At 42.6% G+C, this 23771-nt stretch overlaps 2 protein-coding genes across 3 annotated transcripts; both read left to right on the top strand.

The window, feature by feature from the left end:
* Positions 1–6637: 6637 nt before the first annotated feature.
* On the top strand, positions 6638–10597 carry LOC115567881 (uncharacterized). 2 transcript variants are annotated; one of them, XM_030394797.1, is made up of 5 exons: positions 6638–6856; positions 7178–7285; positions 8396–8533; positions 8633–9253; positions 9565–10597. In XM_030394797.1, exons 1-5 carry the CDS (start codon positions 6811–6813, stop codon positions 10440–10442), a joined length of 1791 nt encoding a protein of 596 aa, XP_030250657.1. In that variant the 5' UTR covers positions 6638–6810; the 3' UTR covers positions 10443–10597. The 2 variants fall into 2 exon arrangements, with proteins under 2 accessions (XP_030250657.1, XP_030250658.1); XM_030394798.1 differs by lacking the exon at positions 6638–6856 and adding an exon at positions 6901–7096.
* A 271-nt stretch (positions 10598–10868) lies between these two features.
* On the top strand, positions 10869–22677 carry notchl (notch receptor, like). Its single transcript, XM_030394796.1, has 11 exons — positions 10869–12126; positions 14525–14669; positions 15418–15750; positions 17094–17314; positions 17914–18241; positions 18667–18842; positions 18955–19016; positions 19302–19425; positions 20424–20521; positions 20617–20948; positions 21044–22677. Exons 1-11 carry the CDS (start codon positions 12075–12077, stop codon positions 21555–21557), a joined length of 2385 nt encoding a protein of 794 aa, XP_030250656.1. The 5' UTR covers positions 10869–12074; the 3' UTR covers positions 21558–22677.
* The last annotated feature ends 1094 nt before the right edge of the window (positions 22678–23771 follow it).

Here is a 23771-nt window from a genome sequence, read left to right as displayed (position 1 = left end):
GATGAATGAAAGAATGTGAGTTTGCTTAATTTCCAAAGAAAGTACCTCCTGCTCGTATTAAAAACACCAAAACTTTTTTTGCCAAAATGTAACATTGTGAGTGACAGGAGATTCTGAATGAATTGACATAGATTGGGAACGATGGAGGAACGACAGCGAGTTAAGAAAATTGGTACTGTTTGTTCTCCTCCAGACATTTAGACTGGAATTGAGCACGGCAGCTTCAGATTGTCAGTGGCGCTCTTGTGTTTGAAGTCTATACAGCCAAGAGTATGAGTCTGTTTGAGCAGCACAACATTTCCTACTGATCTGATAGAAAACATTTGACAACACCAGGCTTTGAAAATAAGTTTTACTCATTTAATGCTACATCTCAGACAGACAGAAAACAAAGCAGTCTATTTTGTTCAGGATGTTCAGGAGTCTCACAGCCTGAGGACAGAAGCTACGTCAGTGCCATGTTTGATCCCCCTCGTAAACTACAGGTGAAAGATACTCACACTTTCCTTTCAGGCTCCTGTGGCGGCTCGTCTCCATTGTTTGGCTCTTCTTGGTGATTCGTCCTTTCAACCGTCCATCACCTGCAAGATGAGAAAGAAGAGCAGTGGTAGTTTCACGTGTGCAGGTTTTGGGGGGAGTTTTCAGTGAATTTGTGGAAGTTTATAGAGTAATTGTGTGTCATTGTGGAGATTTTGAGTCTCTTTGTGGAGCTTTTTTGTGTCATTGTGGAGGTTTTGTGTGTATCTGTGGAGGTTTTGTGTATATTTATGGAACTTTGTGAAGTTTTTGTATGCATTTATGGTTATTTTGTGTGACATTATGAAGATTTTTTGTCTTTCTTGGGAGATTTTGAGTGTATTTGTGGAGGTTTTGTGTGCTTTTGTGGAGATTTTGTCTGTCATTGTGGAGGTTTTGTGTGTCATTGTGGAGGTTTTTTGTGTCATTGTGGAGGTTTTGTGTATATTTGTGGAGTTTGTGTGTATTTATGGTTATTTTATGTGTCAATATGAAGACATTTAGTCTTTTTTGGGAGTATCTGTGGAAGTTTTGTGTGTTTTTGTAAAGGTTTTGTGTTTATTTGTGGAGGTTTTGAGTGTATCTGTAAAAAGCATTTAACATGTGTTTACACTGAGAGCCACAACATTAGAACCAGTGACAAGTGAAAAAAATAACATGAATCATAGTGTTCCAATGCCATGTTCGGCTGTGAAACCATGAGTCCTAGCATTCATGTGGATGACTCTTTGACAAATACCAGTCACCCAAACACAGCTGCAGACCGAGTACACCCCCTCATGGCAGCAGCACTCCTTGATGGCAGTGCCCCCCCAGCAGGACAACGCGCCTGCAATGCTGCAAAAACTGCTCAGGAACGACCCGAGGAATGTGGGAAAGAGCTCAAGGTGTCAACCTGGCCTCCAGATTCCCCAGATCTCAATCCATGGGGGCCCCAACATGGATGGGAGTTGGTTCTGGCGCATCCCATAGATGCTCAACTGTATTGGGATCTGGAGAGTGAGGAGGCCAGTTTGACACCTTGGGTTCTTTGCCATGGGGGGTGTAGTTGGTCTGAACAGTGTTTGGGTGGGTGGTGTTTGTCAAAGAAGATCCACAGAAATGACAGAACTCAAAGTTTCCCAGCAGAACATTTGATTGTAACAAGATGATCAATGCTCACTTCACTTGTCAGTTGTTTTAATATTGTGGCTGAACAGTGGAGATATACATGTTAAATAAAATATGATTATATCATTTATATTATATATAAATGAGATCAAATAAATGCGGGCGTTCTAAACAGACAGACTGTTTATATTTCCTCTCAGTAAACAAAAAACATTTAAAAAACTACTAAATTTAAAGAGCTGTGTCCTACAGAGACACTATAGTGGCTTCTACCAACCCAAACTGTTGGTATTCAACGACCTGTGAATGAGACTCGACTACCCTCTAGAATCATTTACTGATTTTAGAGTATTAATGAACAGCAACTGACACATCTCACACTTTCTGCCTTTAATTTTTGCACCTCCATTGCACTGACCTTGTTGGACCAGGTGTCTCTCCTCTCCAGGTCTGATCAACATACAGGTCAGAGCTGTTCCACCTGAAGCTGAAGACAAGTCCCACTGTTCACCTGGAGAGAGGAGGAAGTACTTTTTTATGATGACTACATGCATATGTGTGTGTGTGTGTTTGTGTATATATATTCTGATTATAGCAGTAGGTAAAAAAAAAGATGTAATCAGATTACAGACACATCTGGCAAAAAGGGGATTTCTTACAGGATTATAATTTCATAATAAAGAATGGTATATAACCATGTGCATGACGTCACTTCAGGAGTCTCACATCACTCTGCACTATAAAATCTGCTACAATCTGATTTAATAAATGTGTTTTTTAAAGGTAAACCAAAAGTTAACCAAATGTATTAAATCCTGAGAACATTTAGTGCTTTATAGACGAGTAATATGATGTTAAAGAACTGAGACAAACACACTAAATCCATTCTGTGCAGGCTACAATGAGGCTGCATATTGTGTGTATAAACTACTTTAGCTGCTCAAAATGACCTTCTAGATGCTGACATACTAACATACTGAGACATTATTACACACAACACATGGAGCCTGTTAGCTAACTGTGCTGTAATCAGATATTCAGCTGTAAAGATGCTAGTATTAACAAGCTAACATCACACAGCACGATAATGCCTTCATGCTAACACTCTCCAACAGACACACATGTTAGCTAACATTCTGTTCTGTACTTTTACCATAAAATGAATTAAATTAAATGTGAATGATGACTTCATGGGGATGATGTCACAGAAAGGGGCAGGGCACTAGTACATATTATATATGTAAGAATCTATTTCTTACCATTTTATTATATACTGTTTATTTTGTACTTTTATTAATGTTTATTGATTAGGCTGTTGTGACACGCAGATATCTCCGTTTGCAGGACCAATAAAGGAATTCTGATTCTGATCCTGATTCTGAGTCAATCGCACTCATGGGAATTGCATGAGGAGGTCAGTGACGTGATATTCTGATCAGTCACAAATAAGAAAATGTTTCTTATATTTTATCACATTATGTTTGTGTTGGAACTGTCACATGGTTCTGATATGAGAGCGGCCTAAATTGCACTAACAAAGGAAAATGCATTGACCCTGAAGTACTTCAAGTTTACTCTGACAAGTTTTTCCATTCTATTAGGGCCCGAGCGCTATCAGTACGAGGCCCTATTGTATCTGTAAGTTGAAGTTTTTCTTCTGCCGAAAGAAGCGCATTTTTGGCGGCACAAACACACACTTTCTCTCACACATAACACACACACAACTTTTTGAAAGAAGGCAACTGAAGCGCTATCTTACTCTCAGCCATTAGAATTGCGGACAAACATCATCTGATTTACATGACATTTACAGGTTGTTTTCACCACACCACACACTACAACATGACATATAATTGATGGGTGATCTCTGGCCCCTTAGCAAAAAGTAGTTTATTCAAGTGTACTACAAGTATACTTATTTCATACTAAAACTGAGGCAGTATACTTGAAGTGTACTTTTTATATACTACATTTTATATACTTAAGAAAAGTATAGTGAAGTATACTTGGCTTATACTGAAAAGTATAAAGAATAGTCTAAGACTAAGTACATTAATACTTAGACTTATACTTTAATACTAAAGCTTATACTTGTACTTTAGTATACTGTGGACTGTGGCGCAAAGACTCTTGGGTATTCTGTTGTTGTTGGTGTAATTATGGTTTGTGAATGTGTTTGTGAATAAGATGATGTGTAAGATGGTTGCGGGTTAATTCACATCCTTGTTCTGTGGTTAAACTGTGTCGACTTAACAAAGATGATAAAATTGTTGGCACCGTGAGTGAAGGGGTGTTTTCCGGGAGAGACTTGCCGTCCGTTAAGCTGTGGGCATGTATGATAATAAATGGTGTATCTCTTGTTAGAGAGATACATTACCAGCGCTAACACTTACAATATCTTGATGCAAGTACAGAAAAAAATTGAGTCTTTGAGTTGTGCTTACATTTAATTTAGCAGAATAAAAATGTTTTTCACTACACACATTTGCTTTGAGGTACTACCCCTCAATTTACATGTTGATAAACTAAAATGTGGACTAAAAGTATATACTTAGTACACTAGTGGTATATAGATGAGTGTACTTGTTGTATACTTGAAAGTGTACTTCTGTAAACTTAAAATGTCCTTATAAAGTAAACTTAAAGTATACTTTTATAAACTTAAAATGTTCCAATTTAGTCCGAAGAAGTATTAAATTAGTATACTTTCTAGTATGCTACAAGTACATGGTCCATAGTATACTTGCTACACTTATACTTATACTCAAGCATACTTAATAAAATGAACTTCAAGTATACTACTTTTTGCTAAGAGGCACCACATAGTGGACACTGGCAGTGTTATTTCACCAATTCAGACTACATCCAATTAACGCGTGTACGTGCAGACATCTACAGCCCGACGTATGTGGGCGGCGAGGGCCTGATCATCTCTGCCTGCAGCTTTAATTAAATTTCTTTTTCTTGTGTTGTTGTCTGCATATGAACATTACTCAAGGTTTTTGGGCCAAACTGTATGTCATCAAGACAGTGTAAGACCATTAAAATGTGATAGATGGCTATAGTGCAGTGTACCTTAAAAAGCAGGCATCGTAAAAAGAAGAAGTTGGATTTTTCTGTTTGGACCTCCTCTGTGTATTCACTCTAAAGGCCTTTTTAACTATTTTGTTGCAGATAGTTGTCTGCTCTGCTTGGTCGGCCCTGTGTTGTGTTGCACCCCACTAAGACCACTGAGGCCATGAATCCTGCAGCAGATACTTTGAACTGCCTGATAGTTTCCTTCCTTCCCTCTGCTTTCATGTTAGAACAATTTGATGAGCAAAGCTATAAATGTTCTCACTATTTTAAGCAGCCTGTTTGCTAGCCCCTCAAAATCACTCACACTTTAAATCCCTTTCCTTTTAAGTATATTCTAAAAATACAATACTCATCTTTGACAGATTCATAGTGAAAGGGAAGCCCCCTTTTATTTATACAGCCTAATTTAGTGCCTAGAGAGACCAACTTGTTCTTTTCACCCCCGCCTCAATATTATTATTACGGACAATCACTTCTTTTCTGTGTTGTCAGGGTTTAATTTCAGATGTCAGTGAGTTGTTTTTATTTCAACTAAAGAGTGATTTCTCCTGTAATGTTAACGTACAGCTTCATTTAATGCTCAAAGAGGTCAAATAATCTATTTTAAATAATAAGGCAGAAATCACGGAAATGACCATGACCATAAATCTCTGTTTTTGCTTGCTTCCTGCCTCGTTACTTACTGACGTCACAGGCTGTCAGATGTATCTTGTGACCTTTTGTAGGGGGCCTGACACCGGTTTGAACCCACTGGACTGAAATATCCTGACGAAAGGAGTTAAAACAAGCCCCAACTCAACCAGACAAATCAGTAAAATGCCGTAATATTGATGCATCAGTATTCTGCCAATTCTCTGCAAGTTTTTCCTTATTTACTTATATATATTTTGCTAATGCTGAGGTACACATTTGAAAGCAGAACTTTTACTTGTAATAAAGTACATTTACATTCATGTACTGATACTTTAAGTTTTATACATCCATTCAAATACTGCACTTAAGTTCAAACTCAAGATATTACTCGAGTCTTTTTATTCATGCTAGACCAAACTAGATTGCTGATAATACACATACTTTTACTTAAATAAGGTTTTGAAAACAGTAACTTTTGCTTTTCTTTTACTCACTTCTTATATTGCTACTTTCACAGAGAGACAATTCTCCTTCTGAAACCAAAGTAAATTATCATAAACCTCCTTGTGTTAGCTGTAACATTATTTTGGTTGGGCAATTATGAAAAACTTGAGCTGTGCTTCAGGAGGGGAACTTTTTTTTGTAGCGGACTCTCTTTGTCAAGCTGTGAGAGGAGGCAGAATGTTTATATAAATATTTTTAATGTAATGGGGTAGCTGTGGCTCAGGGGTAGACCCGGCCTCTTGTTATCAGAAGGTTGCTGGTTCGATTCCCCTGGTCTTGCATGTCAAAGTGTCTGAACCGCGAACTGCTCCTGATGTGCTGGTCGGCACCTTGCATGGCAGCCACTGCCATCAGTGAATGTATGTATGAATTACTGCAAATTGCTTTGGACAAAAGTGATTCCTAAATACCAAAAATGTAAATGTGATGAAGTGTAATGAACTGTAGTTTCAGTGTTTTGTAAACCTGTGATGGTTGCACACTACATGTGCATGAAAAATCAAACTAATCAATCAATCTAGAGCAGTAAAATGCAAAAATGCACATTAATGCAGCAGTGACATTCATCCAAAAACATCATATATGATAATAGAAACTAACAGGGATGATACACACATTTGTACTCAAACAAGGTTTTAAAAACAGGACTTTTACTTTCAATCAAGTACTTCAGCCTTATTAAAGTACAGGATGTGAGTTCTTCTCCCGCCACTGTGCAACAACCCTGTCTTCTTCTCTCTTTAAATCTGACAAGTGAGTGACACACTAACTTCATGGTTTCTGCCCCCCGAACGCCAGTGCGCATGCTCAGACATGGCAGCAGCCAGCCGCGGAGCTCCCACTGAGGATCCGTAGCTGAAGACGAGCGGAGCTAACTGAGCGGACAGATGTTGTGTTTCGCTGTCAGGGACGTGATGGAGTAAACAGCCGGAGGAGGAGGAGGAGGGAAAAACTTGTGATCTGGTCTGGATGGAACCGACGGGTCTACGAGACGTTTTCAAATGTATAACACTATGTAAGCGAAGCGAGAATACGTGTCGTTTCAATCCACCGGGGCTGCCGTAGTTTAGTTTAGCTTGATATTAGCTTATAAAGGTTGCGAAATATGAGACGTGATGAGCAGTTTTATTTCACCTTATCGCTCAGTGTCAGGCCCCGTGACGCCTTCTTCCTCCCACATCTGGATTTAGACACATGGCTTTGCTGTCTGACGTTTAAATATGGATGTGCAGTGTGTTATGTTATTGGTTTAAAGGTGTGGATGGACAAACATGCTTGATGCTAATCTCTAACAACAACAACAACAACAACAACATGTGTCTTGTCTTTTTTTCAGCCATTGCAGCAATGGAGGATATTGGTCTCCATCCCAAGCCCAGCAATGACCCCCCTGTCCACAGACCCACAGTCACTGAGACCTTTGGGCTGCACCACATCCCACCAGGTGAGCTCAGGTACTGTGGTGCTGTTTAAAGGAGAAGTTCACCCCAAACGTTAAAAATTCAGGCATTAGCTACTCACCTCCTGGGGGGAAAAAAAGTGAGGTGAAATTTTGTCATCCACAAAACATTTGTGGAGCTTCACAGACATACAGCGCTGCAGCGTTCTCCTACGCAACTGATGTAGATGGGGATTTGTGTAAATGAGTAAATAAGAACAATTGAAAGAAGATATTAAATGGCCCCCAGCGTTAGTCAAGTGTGGAAGCACTGAAATCAGACAGGGTGCGCCGTTAAATAAGCAGCCGCAGTGAAGATTTGGTCTTATAAAGGATGTGAATAACGTCTTTACAAATCAGTTTTGGATCTCATGGCTCCCGATGACTTAGTGGATTGCGACAGACAAGATGTAAGGCGCTGTTTTATCTTTATTTTCAGTTGTTTTCAAGTCGCCATCTACTTCAGTTGTTTAGGAGAATGCTGCGATGCTGTTTTGCTTTGAAGCTCCAAAATTGTTTTGTGGACTCCGAAACTTTCCCCGACTTTCCACCAGCGCGGTGATAAGCACATAATGACTGAATTAAATTATTTTTTTTGTTGAACTGTTCCTTTAAAGAAACACAGCAGTTTCTGTAAGGCAGCGCAGGCCAGAACAATGAATCACTGTCACACATCATGAAAATGTGATAAAATGTTTTTCATATTATTACAACGTGCACACTTTATAACTTTTCTTGTTATAACAATGAACTTTATTGACATAAAACATTGCCTGTTATAACGTGATAACTTACATTGTTATAACGTGAAACGCTTCACTTTGTAAGGTGATTATACAGCGTGAAACTATCTAGTAAGGTCACATGTTCTTTGTTGTAATAAATTACCATATTATAACTTAAAACTTTTCACATTATGACAAGATAATTAGTTTATCGTTTCGACAAGAAAAGGTTCTTGCTGTAACATGATTAAGTCTGCATTTTGGAGTAATTTGACATCACTTAAACATCTTGTCAAAAGTGATACCGATCCATTTTTCTTTTTTCTGGCGCGGCAGAAATACACTTCCGTATCACTGACATGTCTTCACAAGATGTGTGTGTTTTATTCAGACCCTCTGCAAGTCGGTGATGCGAGCAGGAAATCTGATGGAGCGTCCAATAAAAGGTCCCACTCGGTGATGACAGCACAGCCGCAGATGATCCCCCAGTTTCCTTCACCAAACGCAGGTCCTCTGGGTGCTGATACCAGTAAGTATCCAGTGTTTTGTCTTGGATAACTGAAGTCTGTTTATTTCAGATTGCTGCTCCCAATAATTGATCCAATTATTTCAACATTCCTTCCTACAGCTGCAAAGAATGGGAACACTCGTCTGGACAAAGCAGGGGCTGACAGAAAGAAACCCAAAGCCAAACACGCGGATCCATCAAAGTGGAAGCAGAACAAGCAGAAACAGCTGAGGATGGAGGGCAAAGCGTACGCGAGCAAACGCAAAAAAGACGGCGAGTTGGTGACAAAGCAGCCGAGAGCTGTGGGACCGAGGTGCACCTCGAACGCCTGCAAAAAGGCGTCGAACCGGCTGTGCAATGAAATCGACGAGGAGGCCAGGAAGAGGGTGTTTGACGAGTTCTGGAAGCACATGAACTGGACTCAGAGAAAACAGTACGTGGCGGGACAGGTCGACTGCGACCCCGTGGAAAGATCTCGAGCGGCGGGATCGCAGTCGAGGAGATCGGTTTCGCTGCGCTATCACTTGGTGGTGGACGGCAAGAGGAAACAAGTGTGCAAAAACATGTTCCTGAGCACTCTGGGGATCGGAGAGTGGTCCGTGCTCAACTGGGCGCAGAAAGCAGGAACGAAAAACAGTGAATCGAATGAAAACAGGCCGGAGAAGAGGCAGGCTGTCCCTCAGGGCCCACGACAGAACCCCTCTTCTTCCACAGTCAGTAATACTATGGAAGATACGCAAGGTGAGTGGTTGTTTGATTTGTCTGTTTCAGCGGAAAGAGAGCGAGAAAGCGCAAAGGGGCGGCTGTAGATCAGGAGGTAGCGCAGGTCGCCTTGTATGTGGAAGGTTGCTGGTTCAAATCCCCTGCTGCACGTCAGAGTGGTTCTTGGGAAGTGTCCGCAGGCAAGATACTATTTAAAGATGTTTGGATACTGACGACACAAGTGTTTGTAAGTGTATCACATTAATACCTCACCCATGTTAATGACATTTCCCTGTTGTTGTTTTTCTTTTGCCTTTTTCTGCGAAACGATTGAATGCCACCGGAACCAGAACCAGAGGGGCCTCCCAGAAAGAAATCCAGAGTCGCCCGGCCGCTAACATGGAAGCAAAATCGACAGAAGCAACTTCGGATGGAGGGGAAATCTTACGTCAGCAAACGGAAGAAAGACGGTATCACCATAACCAAAGCTCAGAGGGCCATCGGGCCGAGATGCACGTCCAGCGCCTGCAAAAGAGCATCAAACCGCTTCTGCGCTGACTTCAGTGAAGAGATGAGGGACGAGCTGTTCACCACTTTCTGGCAGCGCATGAACTGGCCTCAGAGAAAGATCCACGTGGCCGAGTTAGTCGACTGCGACCCGGTGGAACGAACGCGAGCACCCTGGACTCAGTCGAGAAGATCCGTCTCGATGCGGTATCATTTGTTAGCCGGCAGCGACAGAAGACAAGTTTGCAAAAAGATGTTCCTCTCCACTTTGGGGGTCGGAGAGTGGTCGGTGCTCAACTGGGCGCAGAACTCATCCAAGCAGGACGATTCGGAGGAAAACGGCAAGAGGCGAACACAGAGGAAGTCCCGTAAAGCTTCAGAGCACGTATTCCTGAAGGAGTTCCTCGAGAGTTTACCCAAAGTGCCCTCGTACTGTTGCGGGACGGCCATATCCAAGCTCTACCTGGAGCCGGTCTTCTCAAACATGTCCGAGGTGTACCGGCACTACTACAACCACTGCTTAGAGAAGACGAAGGCGCCGCTCTCACGGCAGGTTTTCTGTGCCGTATTTAAAAAGATGGATTTGGGATTATGCGACCCTAAAAAGGATCAAGGGTGTTCTTTCGGCGCGACTGGAAACTTATTTAATGAGCTGTGGGAGGAATACTGCCTGGAGAGAGGAGCGGCGGGACCATCGCCAGAGAAAACCGGTAACCAGTAAAAAAAGAAAAAGAGATAAAGGACAAAAATGGACGAGCTGTGTGTTACTCCAGTATTTACAACATGATCATATACGTCTTGTGGAAAGTTTATATTGAAGTCTTTGCCAAAGTGACTGTACTTGGTCTTACATTTCATTAAATCCTGCAAAGCATAGACTGTGGTTGCTTTCTTCCAGGCTCACAGTCCAGTTGTTTTTATGCTGATGCAGTTGTTTTACATAAAGGAGACATGCTGTGCTCATATTCAGGTTCGTCGTTTGATTGTGTGCTCCTGCTACAATACATGTTGATGGTTTGATGCTCATAAACACATACAGCACTGTATTCCCCCCTCTTGTCTGAGTAACTCTGTTAACTCTGGTCGGTCGTCTCACACACGCCTGAGCCGGCACCGCTCACCGCGTCTCAGGTCGGCTCTGTGGTGTTTTCAGCTTACGGTTGTCTTCGCTTCTACCATGAAGAAAGGATGAAATTAGGCAAACGTGTGACACGGTGATGTCTTTGAATTGAAGGCAGGACGTTCAGAGTTGTGTTTTCTGTGGGAAAGAGGAGCTTCTGTCAACTCTCAGGACCTTTAACATTCAAAAGAGCCATTGAACGCAGCAGGAAAGGAAAAAAAAATGAAAAGGCATAACAGGTTTCCTTTAAACAAACCACAAGGAACTTTAAACTATTTAGGAAACAGACTCAACGTCTCACTGATGCCTCTTTGTGACCTACTTGAGCAAACAAGACCAGCAGAGAGAAGATTGGCTATTTCTACAGACGATACTTATTATAATTCAGACATTCTAAATGCACGTCACCGTTCAGCAAGTTTAGAGCATATGGTCTTATGGGATTCTATGCCAGTTGTCATTATTAGTCCAGGACTGAAACTAAAATATGTCATAATATGTGTGCGAAAAAAATACGAGAGCATATTCGTCTAGGTCAAAGTCAGACGCCGTTAAAGGACTTTTTTTCTTTCACTCTGCTTGACCAAGGAGCCACTTAGGCATCCAAATGTTTTCTTTTGTGAGTTAAATAAGAAGAAGTAACAGAAGCAGTTGACCGAGCACTCAGTTAAGTTTTTTCAACTCAGCAGCAGGACAAACCTTGTGCGTGTGTTCATGCGTGTCTTTCTAATGGTCAGATTCAAACCACGCCGTCCCGTCACTCCCCCGCACAGCATTTAACACATTGAAATAACGGCTCCTCCAGCAGCTGACTCTCTTATATTGTGGGGCTTTTTTTTTTTTCTTCTCCCAAGTTGAGACGCACTCACACACGCACATACGGTCATCACCCTCCTATTCTTCTCCACACAGTGGCAGGAAGTTGTCCAGATATCCGCAGGGCCTCTGAAAAAAAAAAAAAAAAATAGCGAGTGAACAAAGTGGGCTGGGTGGTGGTGGTGGTGGTGTTGGAAGGTGTCGGCGGCCGCGGCGGTGATGGAATCAGGCGACTTCACTCAGAGTTAACGGTTCATTGTGAACAGCGGGAGTAAAAGGGACACCACGGAGTTTTACAACGGTGTAAAACCCTGTGAGTCCCGGCTGAGCTGCCCGAGATCAGACGCAGGTTTACCAAACAGCTGGACTGTGGACTGCTGAGCAGAGACAGACAGGCTGACAGCTGGTGACCTGAAGATGTCGGCTCTGAGGACGCTTGTTCTGCTGGGACTGAGCTGGACGTGTGTCGGTGAGTCAACCGTGTTCACTTTTATTTTTTAGAAGCGTCCTCAAGAAGGGACACAGAACATTTATGTTATTTGTTGTTGTTTTTCTATTTTATATGAAGTTAGAAAGTAAGAAAATTAGAGTCAAGAAAAGGGAAAAAGGTCCCTTTTTGTTGATCCCTGTTTTTAAAAATATCATTACATCTTTGAGCCATGAAGATGCTCAAAGTGTTCTCGGTGATTTCTTTAAAAATTGGTATCTTTCTTTTGCACATACATGAGACACCTCACCTGTTTAATGTGGAGTGAAATTGCATCCTGTGTCTGTAATCCGAAAACCAGTTTGAAAAATTGTGATCTGATCTGTGATCTGATCTCTGAGCTGTCTTAAATTAAGCAACATTTGTAAGGAGCTACTTTAAAGGGTAACTCCACCAATTTTAATCATTTAACACATTAACACACGCGGCTAACAGCTCCCAGAGAGCACAGCTGCACATGAGAAAAAAACTAGTATAAAGCCTTTTGTGGCTCCAGAGGAAGCTGCAGATAATCAGAGAAATTCCCTCTAGTGATGTCACTCGGTTGTTAAGTTGCATTGTGGGAAATGCACCCGCCAGGTTTTGTATGACTTTTCTCATATATTGAGTAGCACTTCCTGTACACACTTTGAATATGTGTTAGTTCATTTTTAACAGTCTGTAATAGACATATTGTTTGTGAGTTTTATTTTTTGTTCAGATAAGATGTTAAATTGGAAAATATTCTGTTAAGGCCAAAGTTAAACTTTTTTTGTTTTTGCTTAACAGTTTGAACGCTGTGTAAAATATAAGTCAAACAGAATATAATTCACTAATCCTTTTGACATATAAATACGATATATATATCAGGGTTCGTACGGGTGCTTGAAATCCTTGAAAGTACTTGAGTTTCAATGTTGTGTTTTCAAGGTCTGAAAAGTGCTTGGATTTTAGTTTAAGTGCTTGAAAGTGCTTGACATTATAACTCTGTGTCTTTCACAAAATTGGGATCAGACTGGATAATTAATTTCTGAAGTTTTTGCTATTATGAAACATAATTTTAGATGTTTACAGCATCATACAATGTACATTATTGTGATAAAAAGTGAAGAAAAAATAATGAGTTTATATATTCCTGTAGAAAAGTATTTTACCCCAGCAGTGAGGTGCTGGAAAATCTTTAAAATTACCCTTAAAAGTGCTTGAAAAGTGCTTGAATTTGACCTTGAAAAATGTGTACGAACCCTGATATATAGATTTACCTCATCAGCTTCATTGATTTTGTGTAAATATACGCTTATTCTATTAATGTTATGTAGCAACATGTAGCAAACAAGTTGGAACAAGGTCAAGAAAAGACTGGGAAAGTTGTGAAATGCTCCAAAAACACCTGTTTGAAACATTCGACAGGTAAACAGGTTCACTGGTAACTAACAGGTGATGGTGTCATTAATGGGTGTGAAACAGGCGTCCACTGAAAGCTCGTCGTTCACAGGTGGGGACGAGGAGACCACTTTGTGAAACGATATCACTACATGGGCTCAGAAACACAGCTTATTTGCAGATGAGGGAGTTCTGATTTTCCACAGCATCCCATCGTTTGGAATCACAGTTGTAATTCTTTTATATTCATCAAAATATAAGTTTAACTGTTGTTCCTTCTGTAGCAGGGAGGCTCCATTTGCTGATCAAGTGAATCCAAAGTGTTCAACACGTCACATGTCTAATTTCAGCTCTATTGTTCGTGCCTTTTTTTCCTTTTTTTTTCATGCTATGATTTTATGATCCCGCACACACCTGCCAAGCCCATTGTCCGACTCCATCACATTCCTCATCGCCACGGTGACGACCTTCGACCTTTATCAAGGCCCGGCCCACTCCATTTCCTGTTGCTATTCGCTTCTCCTGGAAACTTCCTGTTTATGTCGGGCCCGTTTCCTGCTCCCTTTAACGGCCCGTATCAGGGCCCATCGGCTCGCGGCTTGACCTGCATTGTTATGAATAGTTGCTAATGCCCTGAAACAATGAGGGGTTTGAATATGTGGGTGAGTTGGTCCTGCGATAAAACACTTAGTGAAAACAGTTTGCGTGGTCGGGTGAAACTGCGAGACCTGATAAAATAATGTACAGTCTGAATTAAGATTACGTTTGTTTTCCCAGTGTGCAAACATATGATGTGTGGGAGTGATGTTTGTTCACCTTTAACATATGCGAGTGCTGATAAAATCCGCCTGCAGTTTAAGACATACATGTGTGCATATGATCCATTCAAGGGAAACGTCCATAAAAACACTCAGCAACTGTCTGTATCCCTCTACAAATACAACATTATAACACTTTAACTAGTACATTTTGCACTCTTGCAACTTTTTTGCGCGCTAATATGTGTTTCTCCCCGCAGCTGCGCCTGGTGATCCGTGGGGCCATTGTCCAGTCAGAAGAGAGTGTAAGGGCAAGTTTGGAAACGGAGTATGTAACAAAGAGTGTATGGAGCCCGAGTGTCTCCGAGACGGCTTCGACTGCGAGAACGACCGGGGACCCTGCAAGTAAAACACTTTCATCCTTTTCATGGACATGAAACCAAAAAGGAAAATAACATTTTCATCTTAACATTTCATGTTTTCACTGGTTTATTTGCGCCAGTGTTCACATGTACTTTATAGTTCTTCTTTGTGTGTATTTATATGTTAAACTTGGTTGAGACACTCAGAATAGCAGGTAACTTAAGGTTGGAAAGTCATCTTGAATATTATAAATTCAACTCTGTTCATAATCATTAATCCGCACACTCGTGTCAAGAAGATTAAAATACTAAAACGTTGTCTTTGGCACAAAGACGCAGTCACCATAACAAAACCTAGGAAAGTGCAACAAACAATTAAAAAGACAAAATTGTAATCAGATTGTTGATTTGTCACTGTGCAAAAAAAATAGGAGCAGTGAAGAGTAAGTGACTGAATGGTAGTGCAGAGTGAAGAAAGACTCACGATAATGAAGGAGGCGGAACCTAAATGGATTGTCTTTTACCTGAAACCTGTTCTGTTAGGATCAATAAACTCAGTCTATTCTTTTCAACATGTATCTGCTTGGAGTCTCTAAAGAATTTATTATTTTTTTCTTCCAAAGTTCATTCTGAACCCTAGAAATAATAGTTTGACATTCAAACATCTCTTTGTCTTTGTTCAGAGCTCTGGGCAAAAAGAAAGTCACCAAGTACACCATTAGTTGAGATTATTTTGTAATTTCCTGTCTTTTTCCTTCCATCTCTTCATCCTTCCTCGTCATGGCTCTCAGTCCGGCTCACATCCAGTACTGCCGCGATCACTACGGCAACTCCCACTGTGAGCAGGGATGCGACAGCGCCCCCTGTGGATGGGACGGCAGCGACTGCTTCAAAAACCAGAGCCCCGTGTGGGCCAAAGGCACCCTGGTCTTTCACACCAGAATCCCACATCAACGCGGCACCTTCACCAACAGCTCCCTGCTCTGGGCGGCCAGTGTTCTCCTCCAGTCGCCAGTCATACTGCGAGGCTCCGCCCCCCTCGCCACTGAAAAGAACTTGTTTGATTTGGACCATCAGCAGCTTGCCAACACGCTGACTCAGGCATCAGCAGATGACTCCGATGGGTAGGTGGAGAGTCAAAAGTAAAAAAAAAAAGGAAGTGAGTGTAGTTATGTTGTTTTTAACCATTAAGTCCCAGAGAGTCTGGAATATTTTGAAACAGACAAAACAATACCGAAGTAAGGAGAAATAATAATGATATAAAGAAATAAGGCTACAATCAGAAAAAAGACAATTAACAATGAAGTCATTTTCCATAGAATCTTCAAGAGTATTGAATTCTGCCAAAGGAACCAAATAAAGAAGAATAAATAAATCCTTCCCATTAAGGGGGTGTAAATGAAGTTATCGATCTATCTATCTTTGCGGGACTAATAAAGGAAAAAAAGGAATTTTTGATAATGACATCAAATCTTGCTTTATTCCCAGAGTGCGGTGAAGTACTCATGTCTATCGGAGACGCATGGAGAAACACACTAAAACCCAACATATCAAAGACGTATGACTTCTGATGAATACATTTCCCAGGAAAATGAAAGAACACACTTTAGAAACTAGGTACATTTTTTACACTGCAAACAAGTTTGAGGGACAAACAACATTTTGATAAAATAATCAGTAATTAACCTCCTCCTCTCTGAAGAGTCTTTTCTGGAGGCATTTCTTCATCAGAAGTCATATGACGTAGATACGTTGGTTTTTTAGTCTTCAGTAGCTGTCACCATATGTCACCAGAGCTAGATTTGGGGATGAAACGGTCCTTTTTCTATTTTAGTTCCCTTGCTTTCACCATAAAGCCACTTGGCTGCTGACTGTTCAGTTGTATATTTAGGTTTCTTACGCTGCTATGTTAGCTGTATGCTATATATATCAATATCCAGTTGCACTCCCTAACAACGGACTTTGTAAAATTGGTGGAGTTCCCTTTAAAAGAGAGATTTTCATCAAGGAAAACCTACCTACTTTTGTTGTGACAACATCCACCATTTCTATAGGGTTCTAAGCAGTAGAAAGCAACAACAACTTAATTTTGTCTGCATTCAACGCAAGTTTGGGTTATTTGAGCTGAGATTATCAAATATTAAAAGCAGACTGTAGTGTTTGGAGGGCATCGTCGGGCAAAGATTCACAGCTAAACTGAAAGATAAAGGGGGCCAAGCACTGAACCTTGGGGAACTCCATTACGTAGAGTAGGACAGTCCGAACTTAGCCGACTGACTGACATGCATATTAATATCCATGTGCATAAAATCAGAGTTATATCAGGGGTGTTTGTTTTGTTAGAGGGTGTAACTCCTCACAAATGACTGAAGTGAATTCATCCTGACAAACCTCAACAATCTAACTGACCCCTCATTAATGACGTTTGCTCCTACCTAACGTTTCCCCCCCTCTCGCCCTTTACTAGCTCCCTCCTTTTCCTCCAAGTGGACAACAGACCGTGCTCCCGTCTGCCCTCTACCTGTTTCCCCTATGCCACCGAGGCAGCCAGTTTCCTGAATGCCGTCAGGATGCGGAGCCCTCCCTCGTTCTCCTCCCTGCCGAAGCTGACGGCCGTCATCGATATAAGAGGTGTCCGAGAGGAAATAGGAAACAGAGAGGAGGAAACCGTGAAAAAGGAAGTCAAAGGTAAGCTGTCATGTCCTGTCTCTCCCTCACACACACACACACACACCCACACACACACTTCCAGCTTTGAATTCCATCCAAACAAAACACCATAAACACCTTTTCCATTTCCAGTGTGTAGATGTGCTGATGGTCAGCGCTGCACGTTTCACTTTTAGCTGTTCAAACATTTAATGGTCAGGGTCAGAGCGCAGCATGAAAACACAATGACAGGGCGACAACCGATGAAGCTGGTTTGATCTGGTCCAAATATAAAAAGTGACAAAGCATTGAAATGACTTTTATGGGCAGTAGTGGTGTGCTGGGCTCACCAAACAAGAAGTTTAGCACACGATTTCTTACAACGTTCTCACTCTTTTATGAATTATTTAATCATTACTTAATCATTAACAACTCAACAAGATTGGATAAGAAGTTCCTTATTAACTAATGGTTAACTAGCAGTTAGTTCCTCATTCGTTCCTGAATTGTTTATCTAGTAACTACAAAATGTTGCATCTCTTATTGTTCTATGTTATTGTAAGTTGAATCTCACATCACTACTTGAGAATGTATGTATTTATGGAAAGTTTACATCATTTCTAATCTTCCTCTCAAAGAGCCGACCCCGGCGTGGATATGGGCCGTGATCGCCATCACGATCGGGCTGCTGCTGGTGCTGCCCCTGCTGGTGTTCTTGGTGGTGAGGAGGGTGAGGCAGCGGCGGGCGGAGAGGGGAAGCAGCAGTAGCAGGGTGAGACACCGCTCCACCGTCACCGACAATGACCCCAAATCCAAGGCCCTGGTGACGCACGCAGCCCACCAGGAGCAGAGGGTCCGATCCAGCAGAGAGAAAGATAAGATCAGCTTGAGGAAAAAGAAGAAAGCGAAGGAAGCGGAGAAGAAGAGAAGGAGGGAACCGCTCGGGGAGGATGCCATCAGAATGCGGTGAGAGGAGCCGCTTTGAAAGACGTGGGAGGATGTTTTGTCTGCTGGAGGAATGATGTCACGGCACAAACGTGGTTTATTTCTAACACAAGCTACAACTCATCCTGTGTAGTTATTGAAAAGGCCGAATGTCAGTTGGAGATCAACTTTATTCTCATTTATTAATTAATTGTATTTTAAATACATGAAGGATTAGTCCATAGTGAACAATAGGTTTCTCTAATCCCTGCCATGTTCCAGGTCCCAGCCCATTTCCTCAAAGACGACCGACCCATGTAAGGTTTTTTTATGAAAACAAACCCTTAAATGGCAGGACTGCACTCTTTGTGTTCGGGTGTGTTGCAGAGCTCTCCAGTGAGTCGTGAATCAAACCACAGCAGTCTCTTAACGTGCTCAGCCACAACAACTGTTGCTTTTGTTTCCAGACCTCTCAAGAGGGACCAGGATATAGGAAGTGACACAGACTTTACCCAGAGTTCAATGGAAGACATCAGTGCGCGATGCTCCAGGCGACAGGAGGACGCCTCCATCTGTGACCACAGGACTCAGGAGCAGAAACACTACCGGGCGGGAGGCTCGCAGCCCCACAGAGCAATACAGCGTGAGGGCTCAACTTTAATCATCCCTTCATTTTTACTCACTTACTGAAATGGAATTTGCATGTCAAGGCAGGTTAGACTGATTTGTATGCATGTGTATTTGTTCTCCTGCAGCTCCACCTAGAGGATGGGAGAGAACCGCCATGCCTCCTCCTCTGCTCAGCCCTCCACAGCAGGTCAGTCCTTAGGTTTTGTTTCTCACAGTGTTTAATTTTATCCATATTGTTCAGAGCCAGGACTTAGATATAACTACTATGGCTGTATTAGTTCATTCTCCTTTCTATTCTGTATCTCATATGGTTCTGTTTTGGACCGATAAATATCTGTTAAGTGCTTGATTTTGATTTTAATTTGGACCACGTTGTAACAGACCGAACTTAAAACTGTGGACGATACCTTTATGAAATATGTGATACATTATGTGCATGTCTGTGTTCTTGGTGGTTCGGTCGCGTTGGCAGTCTGCAGAGTGGTGCGGCCCCGATGGGTCTGTGGTTCTGATCCGAGCGGTGCGAAGCGGGCTGGACAGGGTGGTCCTAGAGCTGCTGCGAGCAGGAGTTCCTGTCAACAACACTGACCATACTGGTAATGCATCACTGTCACAGTTACTAATGTTAGTCTGGCTCAGCCTCAGACCTCAGTCACGTAGCGTTTTCATGGGGCCGCACAGTTAATCGAAAATATTACCTAGATCACAGAAGCTGCACGAGAGGTCCTGGCCTACAAATCTTCTTCTCCAGATGTTAGAAAACATCATCATAATTCACTTTACAAACTCAGCCATTTCCCTGCAAGTGTAATGGCAGCAATGGATCAGAAGCAGAGACGTCCAGTTGCCTACGACACAACACTTAGATTAACCATGAGCCAGATTGCTGAGAACCTTCATCAACAAATTCCAAATATATGTTTAGATATTTTAGTCATAAATTCAGTATATTGTCTTAAACCCTTTCCCTGTCCACAAGCCATATCTAAATCAAACACATGACTGGGTTAAAGGTCCACCTGTAGGTCCCGTCGGCCACCATAACAAAGCATCAGAACTTGGCAAGTTGGGATTGAGACTCAAAAATCAACCTTCTCACAAAGTTGACCTGTAACCCTTTGGAGAAAACTCACATGATTCTCTGACACCTGTACACTGAGGGGCTGAAGTGACTGCTGTAACTTACCCCGTCTCTCTCACGTCCTCCTTCTGTGTCCCTCCTCTCTCGACCTGTGCTCATCTCTCCATTGCTTCCATCTCTTCCTCCTCCTCCTCCTCCTCCTCCAGCTCCCCTGCTGCCCTCCTCCGACTCCGACCAAAGTTAATGTGCTCAAACTCGTGTTGACGGACGGATTAACTTTGCTGCTTGTCTTCCTGTTGCCTCTCTCTGTCTTCCTCTTCTTGCACCACGATATTTTCTCCGTCTCTTTCTCATTTCGGCTGAAACTGTTTCACCTCCACATCCCGTCCCTCCATCCTCCCTCTCCTCACCACCTGGGCTCGACTCTGTTGTGTAATGGTTGTTCATTGGCTGACTTACTCCCTCCCTTCTTCCCCCTGACCTCCCCTCCACTCACACTACTGTCTCTCTCAGGGAGATCAGCCCTGCACTGGGCATCCTCAGTAAACCACCTCTCCCTAACAAGGACGCTCATTCGCTACGGGGCTGCTGTGGACCTGCAAGACAACAAGGTCAGTTCTGATCGGACAGATCACCACGCTTGTGCATAAATACTGTGAGAAATACCCTCCAGGTATCCTTATGTTTATGATTGTTTCTCCCACAGGGTGAGACAGCGCTCTTCCTCTCTGCCGTCCATGGTTGCTATGATACAGCCCGACTCCTCCTCCTTCACGGTGCCAACCTGGAGCTGCACGACCGCAGGGGACGCCGTCCGATCGACATGGCCAGAGAAGGCATGCATCACCAGGTCATGGAGCTCCTCCTGGCTCACCAGATCCAGAGAGGGCCCGTTGCCGTGGAGTCGACCAACGACATGATGTGGGAGGAGCGCGCTCTGATGTACTCGCCATGGGTCGGATCACAAGGCCTGCCCGGAAGAAGTGCCTCCTTCTCTGGGATCATAGCGCATCGAGATATGACGCCGCCTCCACAAAAGTACGTGTTCAGGTCGCCGTGGAAGAATAACATGCACCTTCAACCCCGTTACTGTGTTTCAGTCTAATGTTGTGATGGCTTTCTTGTCTTGCCAGTGATTGGTCGATGAGCCGCGTGCAGTACCCCGCCCCTCAGAACTGGCGGCCACAGCTCAACCAATCTGCAACAGCGCTGGTCCCTCCAAGGATCATGGGCCGCTCGCCTCGGCCAATCAGCACCTTACAGGAGGTGACCTCGGAAGACGAGGACCGCGACAGGCACCACCAGGAAGTCCCCAGAGCTGCGACGCCTCACTTCCTGTCGCCGCAGCCCGCCCCCCGGCAGCGCTCCTTCTCTTGCACCCAGCATGCATTGCAGCGTCGCTCCAGCAACCACCAGCCAGAGCCCAATTATATCATCGTGACAGACAGAACAGCCAATGAGCCCATAGAACGAGTGGTCGTTTCCCCTCCCACGGACGCCGCCAACCAGCCGGAACGCCCGCCGGTCGCAAACGGCAGCAGTCACAGCAGAGCAGAACACACAGCGGTGAGTTCGGTCAGTTCAGAGCAGAAATCCAGAGGTGAGAGGTTAAACAACGCCGCCGACTCCACACAAACGGCCCTGTAGAGAGCAGGGAGAGGCGACAGCGTGTCCGCTTGCCTTTTCTGTCAGCCAGTGAGAACGTGTGAGGGAGATGATGACTTAAAATGAAGCCGTGTTAACAGAGAGGCACTGAGTTTGTTGTAGAATTAAGTGTATTTTGTTGTTAAGCCCGATGAGAAAAAACAGAAAAGCTTACAAGAAAGCCCAACGCTGAAGAGAGCCCAACCCTCGATTGACTGTCACGTTGGGACCTTAAAGGAACAGTTCGACCAAAAATGAAAATTCAGACGTTATCCATAAATCATTTCTGGAGCTTCACAGCAGGACAGCGTGGCAGCGGTTCTCCTTAAAACTGGATGTAGCTGGAGACTTCATGTAAAACATTTTAAAAAAGCGGCTCCATACATCTCGTCCAGCTTGGTCCAAATCTCCGGAAGCCTCGTGATCCCAAACTGGTTTAAAAGACGTTATTCACACTTTTTTTTAAGACAGAATCGTCACTGTGGCTGCTCAGATAAATGTTTTAGCACACTCTTTCTATGCTTGCGAACTCCAGGACGACACCAGAGCTGTATGGAGCCATTTTCAGTTTTTTACATTGTTTTGTTTTTATTCTTTCAAAGAAGGTTTCAGATACTTTAGTCGTTTGGGAGAAAGTTGAAACACCGTGTGAGCATGGGGGGGGTGATTAGATAATGACTGGATTTGTATTTTTGGGCGAGCTGTTCCTTTAATTAACTTTTTAAAATGTTTAATTTGTTCCTGTTAAATTAAAACACAGCAGCTCTTGGAGATGTTCCCTCCCAGTTTTAACTCATCTTTGTCTAAATTATTGTTATATGTTTGACCGGAGAGGGAGAAGTTTGTTCCTTGTACATTTTGTTGTTCCACGGCGCAGTCAGAACGGTGATATAACAACCCGACTGAGACGATGTTGTGAAATACTGTATATATTGACATTGTGCTGACATCACGGCAGGTTGTATTCTGATCATTGTGGAAACAATCGTGGAGAAATATTAATATAACATTTAAAAGAAAACGTGTGCATGGTTGCACAAAGAGGTCAGATTTGCTCTGATACATGTAATAAAGTGACTTTTCATGCAAATAATAAAAAGGATCCTTTAGTTTGTTATTTGAATTAACTTCTAATTCTTTCGTAATTTCTTGTTTTCCCTTTTCGAACAAAAGCAATGTTTAAGAAAACATACAATGAATAAGTCCCTCATAATCATGACAAATAATAAGGCGACTGGAAAGAATAATAGATAAATACTAGAAGAATTCATGATGTTTTTTCACGTGATGTTTGGGGAGGTTTTGATTATTTTCTATAAATCTGCCTATGGAGGGAATTACTTTCCCTTTCACATCATGGTCGCATGTTGTTATACAAAGGCTGCACTTCACATTGAAAAGCAGACAGGTAGGGTTTTACTGATTTGGTGAAGGAAAGAGGTGGAGATGTCAGCATGAGCATCACGATGCAAACATACAGCCAATCATGTTGTATGACATGAAAACAAGAAAATGTTCTCTAAAACACATCAGGTTCACGTGTAAGTCTGCATTCATCTAATTTAATCAGGCTAAACTATTTAGTTTATTCACATTGACTCAAGATGGAAAAATGGAAAATGCACACGTCACTTAAAGTCACTGTTGTAGATGTTCACTGAGGTTTATTCACGCCAACTGACTGATCTTGCAAACCTGGCGCGGGTAGGTGTTATTTCAGGCACGCGCCATGTGGATCAGTGTGTTTCTTTGGCATTTAAAATGTTCAACGAGAACAACTCACAGTTTCTAGCAGCACAAAGTGTTAACAGAGAAACTTATTTCACCTTATCAGGAACGAAATCTCAAACAAACATGACGTCAATATTTTTCTCTCTTTTTTATCCAAAACGTTTTTATTTATATGACTTTATTATGGCTTATAAAAAGTAATCCAGCTGTCATTCCAGCGTTTTCTGGCCTGGGTTCAGACTTATTTTTTCTCGTGGGAAAAGGGGAAATGACGCCGCGTTTACAGCTTTATTACCTGTTAGAACTGATACATCATTTGAAAGGTGGCGCAGAGATGAGACACTTCCCGCGTTCTCACGCGCGTTCGACGACGTTTGAGATGCAAATGAGCGACAAACTGAACGAACTGTGAGGTGGTATGAACAAATCGTCACTCGGGCGATGACACGATCAGAAAAGCTGCAGCGTGAGAACGTCAAAACTGTC

The sequence above is a fragment of the Sparus aurata genome, chromosome 17 (genome assembly GCF_900880675.1).
Source record: "Sparus aurata chromosome 17, fSpaAur1.1, whole genome shotgun sequence".
Classification (NCBI taxonomy): domain Eukaryota; kingdom Metazoa; phylum Chordata; class Actinopteri; order Spariformes; family Sparidae; genus Sparus; species Sparus aurata.
The sequence above is the reverse complement of the archived record's forward strand: the minus strand, read 5'-3'. Positions and strand labels throughout refer to the sequence as shown.

Coding starts and splice junctions, on each gene's coding strand:
- notchl (XM_030394796.1), top strand. CDS start 12,075: ATGTCGGCTCTGAGGACGCTTGTTCTGCTGGGACTGAGCTGGACGTGT. Junction 19,017..19,301: donor TGCTCAGCCCTCCACAGCAG/GTCAGTCCTTAG, acceptor TCGCGTTGGCAG/TCTGCAGAGTGGTGCGGCCC. Junction 20,522..20,616: donor TGGACCTGCAAGACAACAAG/GTCAGTTCTGAT, acceptor TTTCTCCCACAG/GGTGAGACAGCGCTCTTCCT.
- LOC115567881 (XM_030394797.1), top strand. CDS start 6,811: ATGGAACCGACGGGTCTACGAGACGTTTTCAAATGTATAACACTAT. Junction 7,286..8,395: donor GCTGCACCACATCCCACCAG/GTGAGCTCAGGT, acceptor TGTTTTATTCAG/ACCCTCTGCAAGTCGGTGAT. Junction 9,254..9,564: donor TACTATGGAAGATACGCAAG/GTGAGTGGTTGT, acceptor CACCGGAACCAG/AACCAGAGGGGCCTCCCAGA.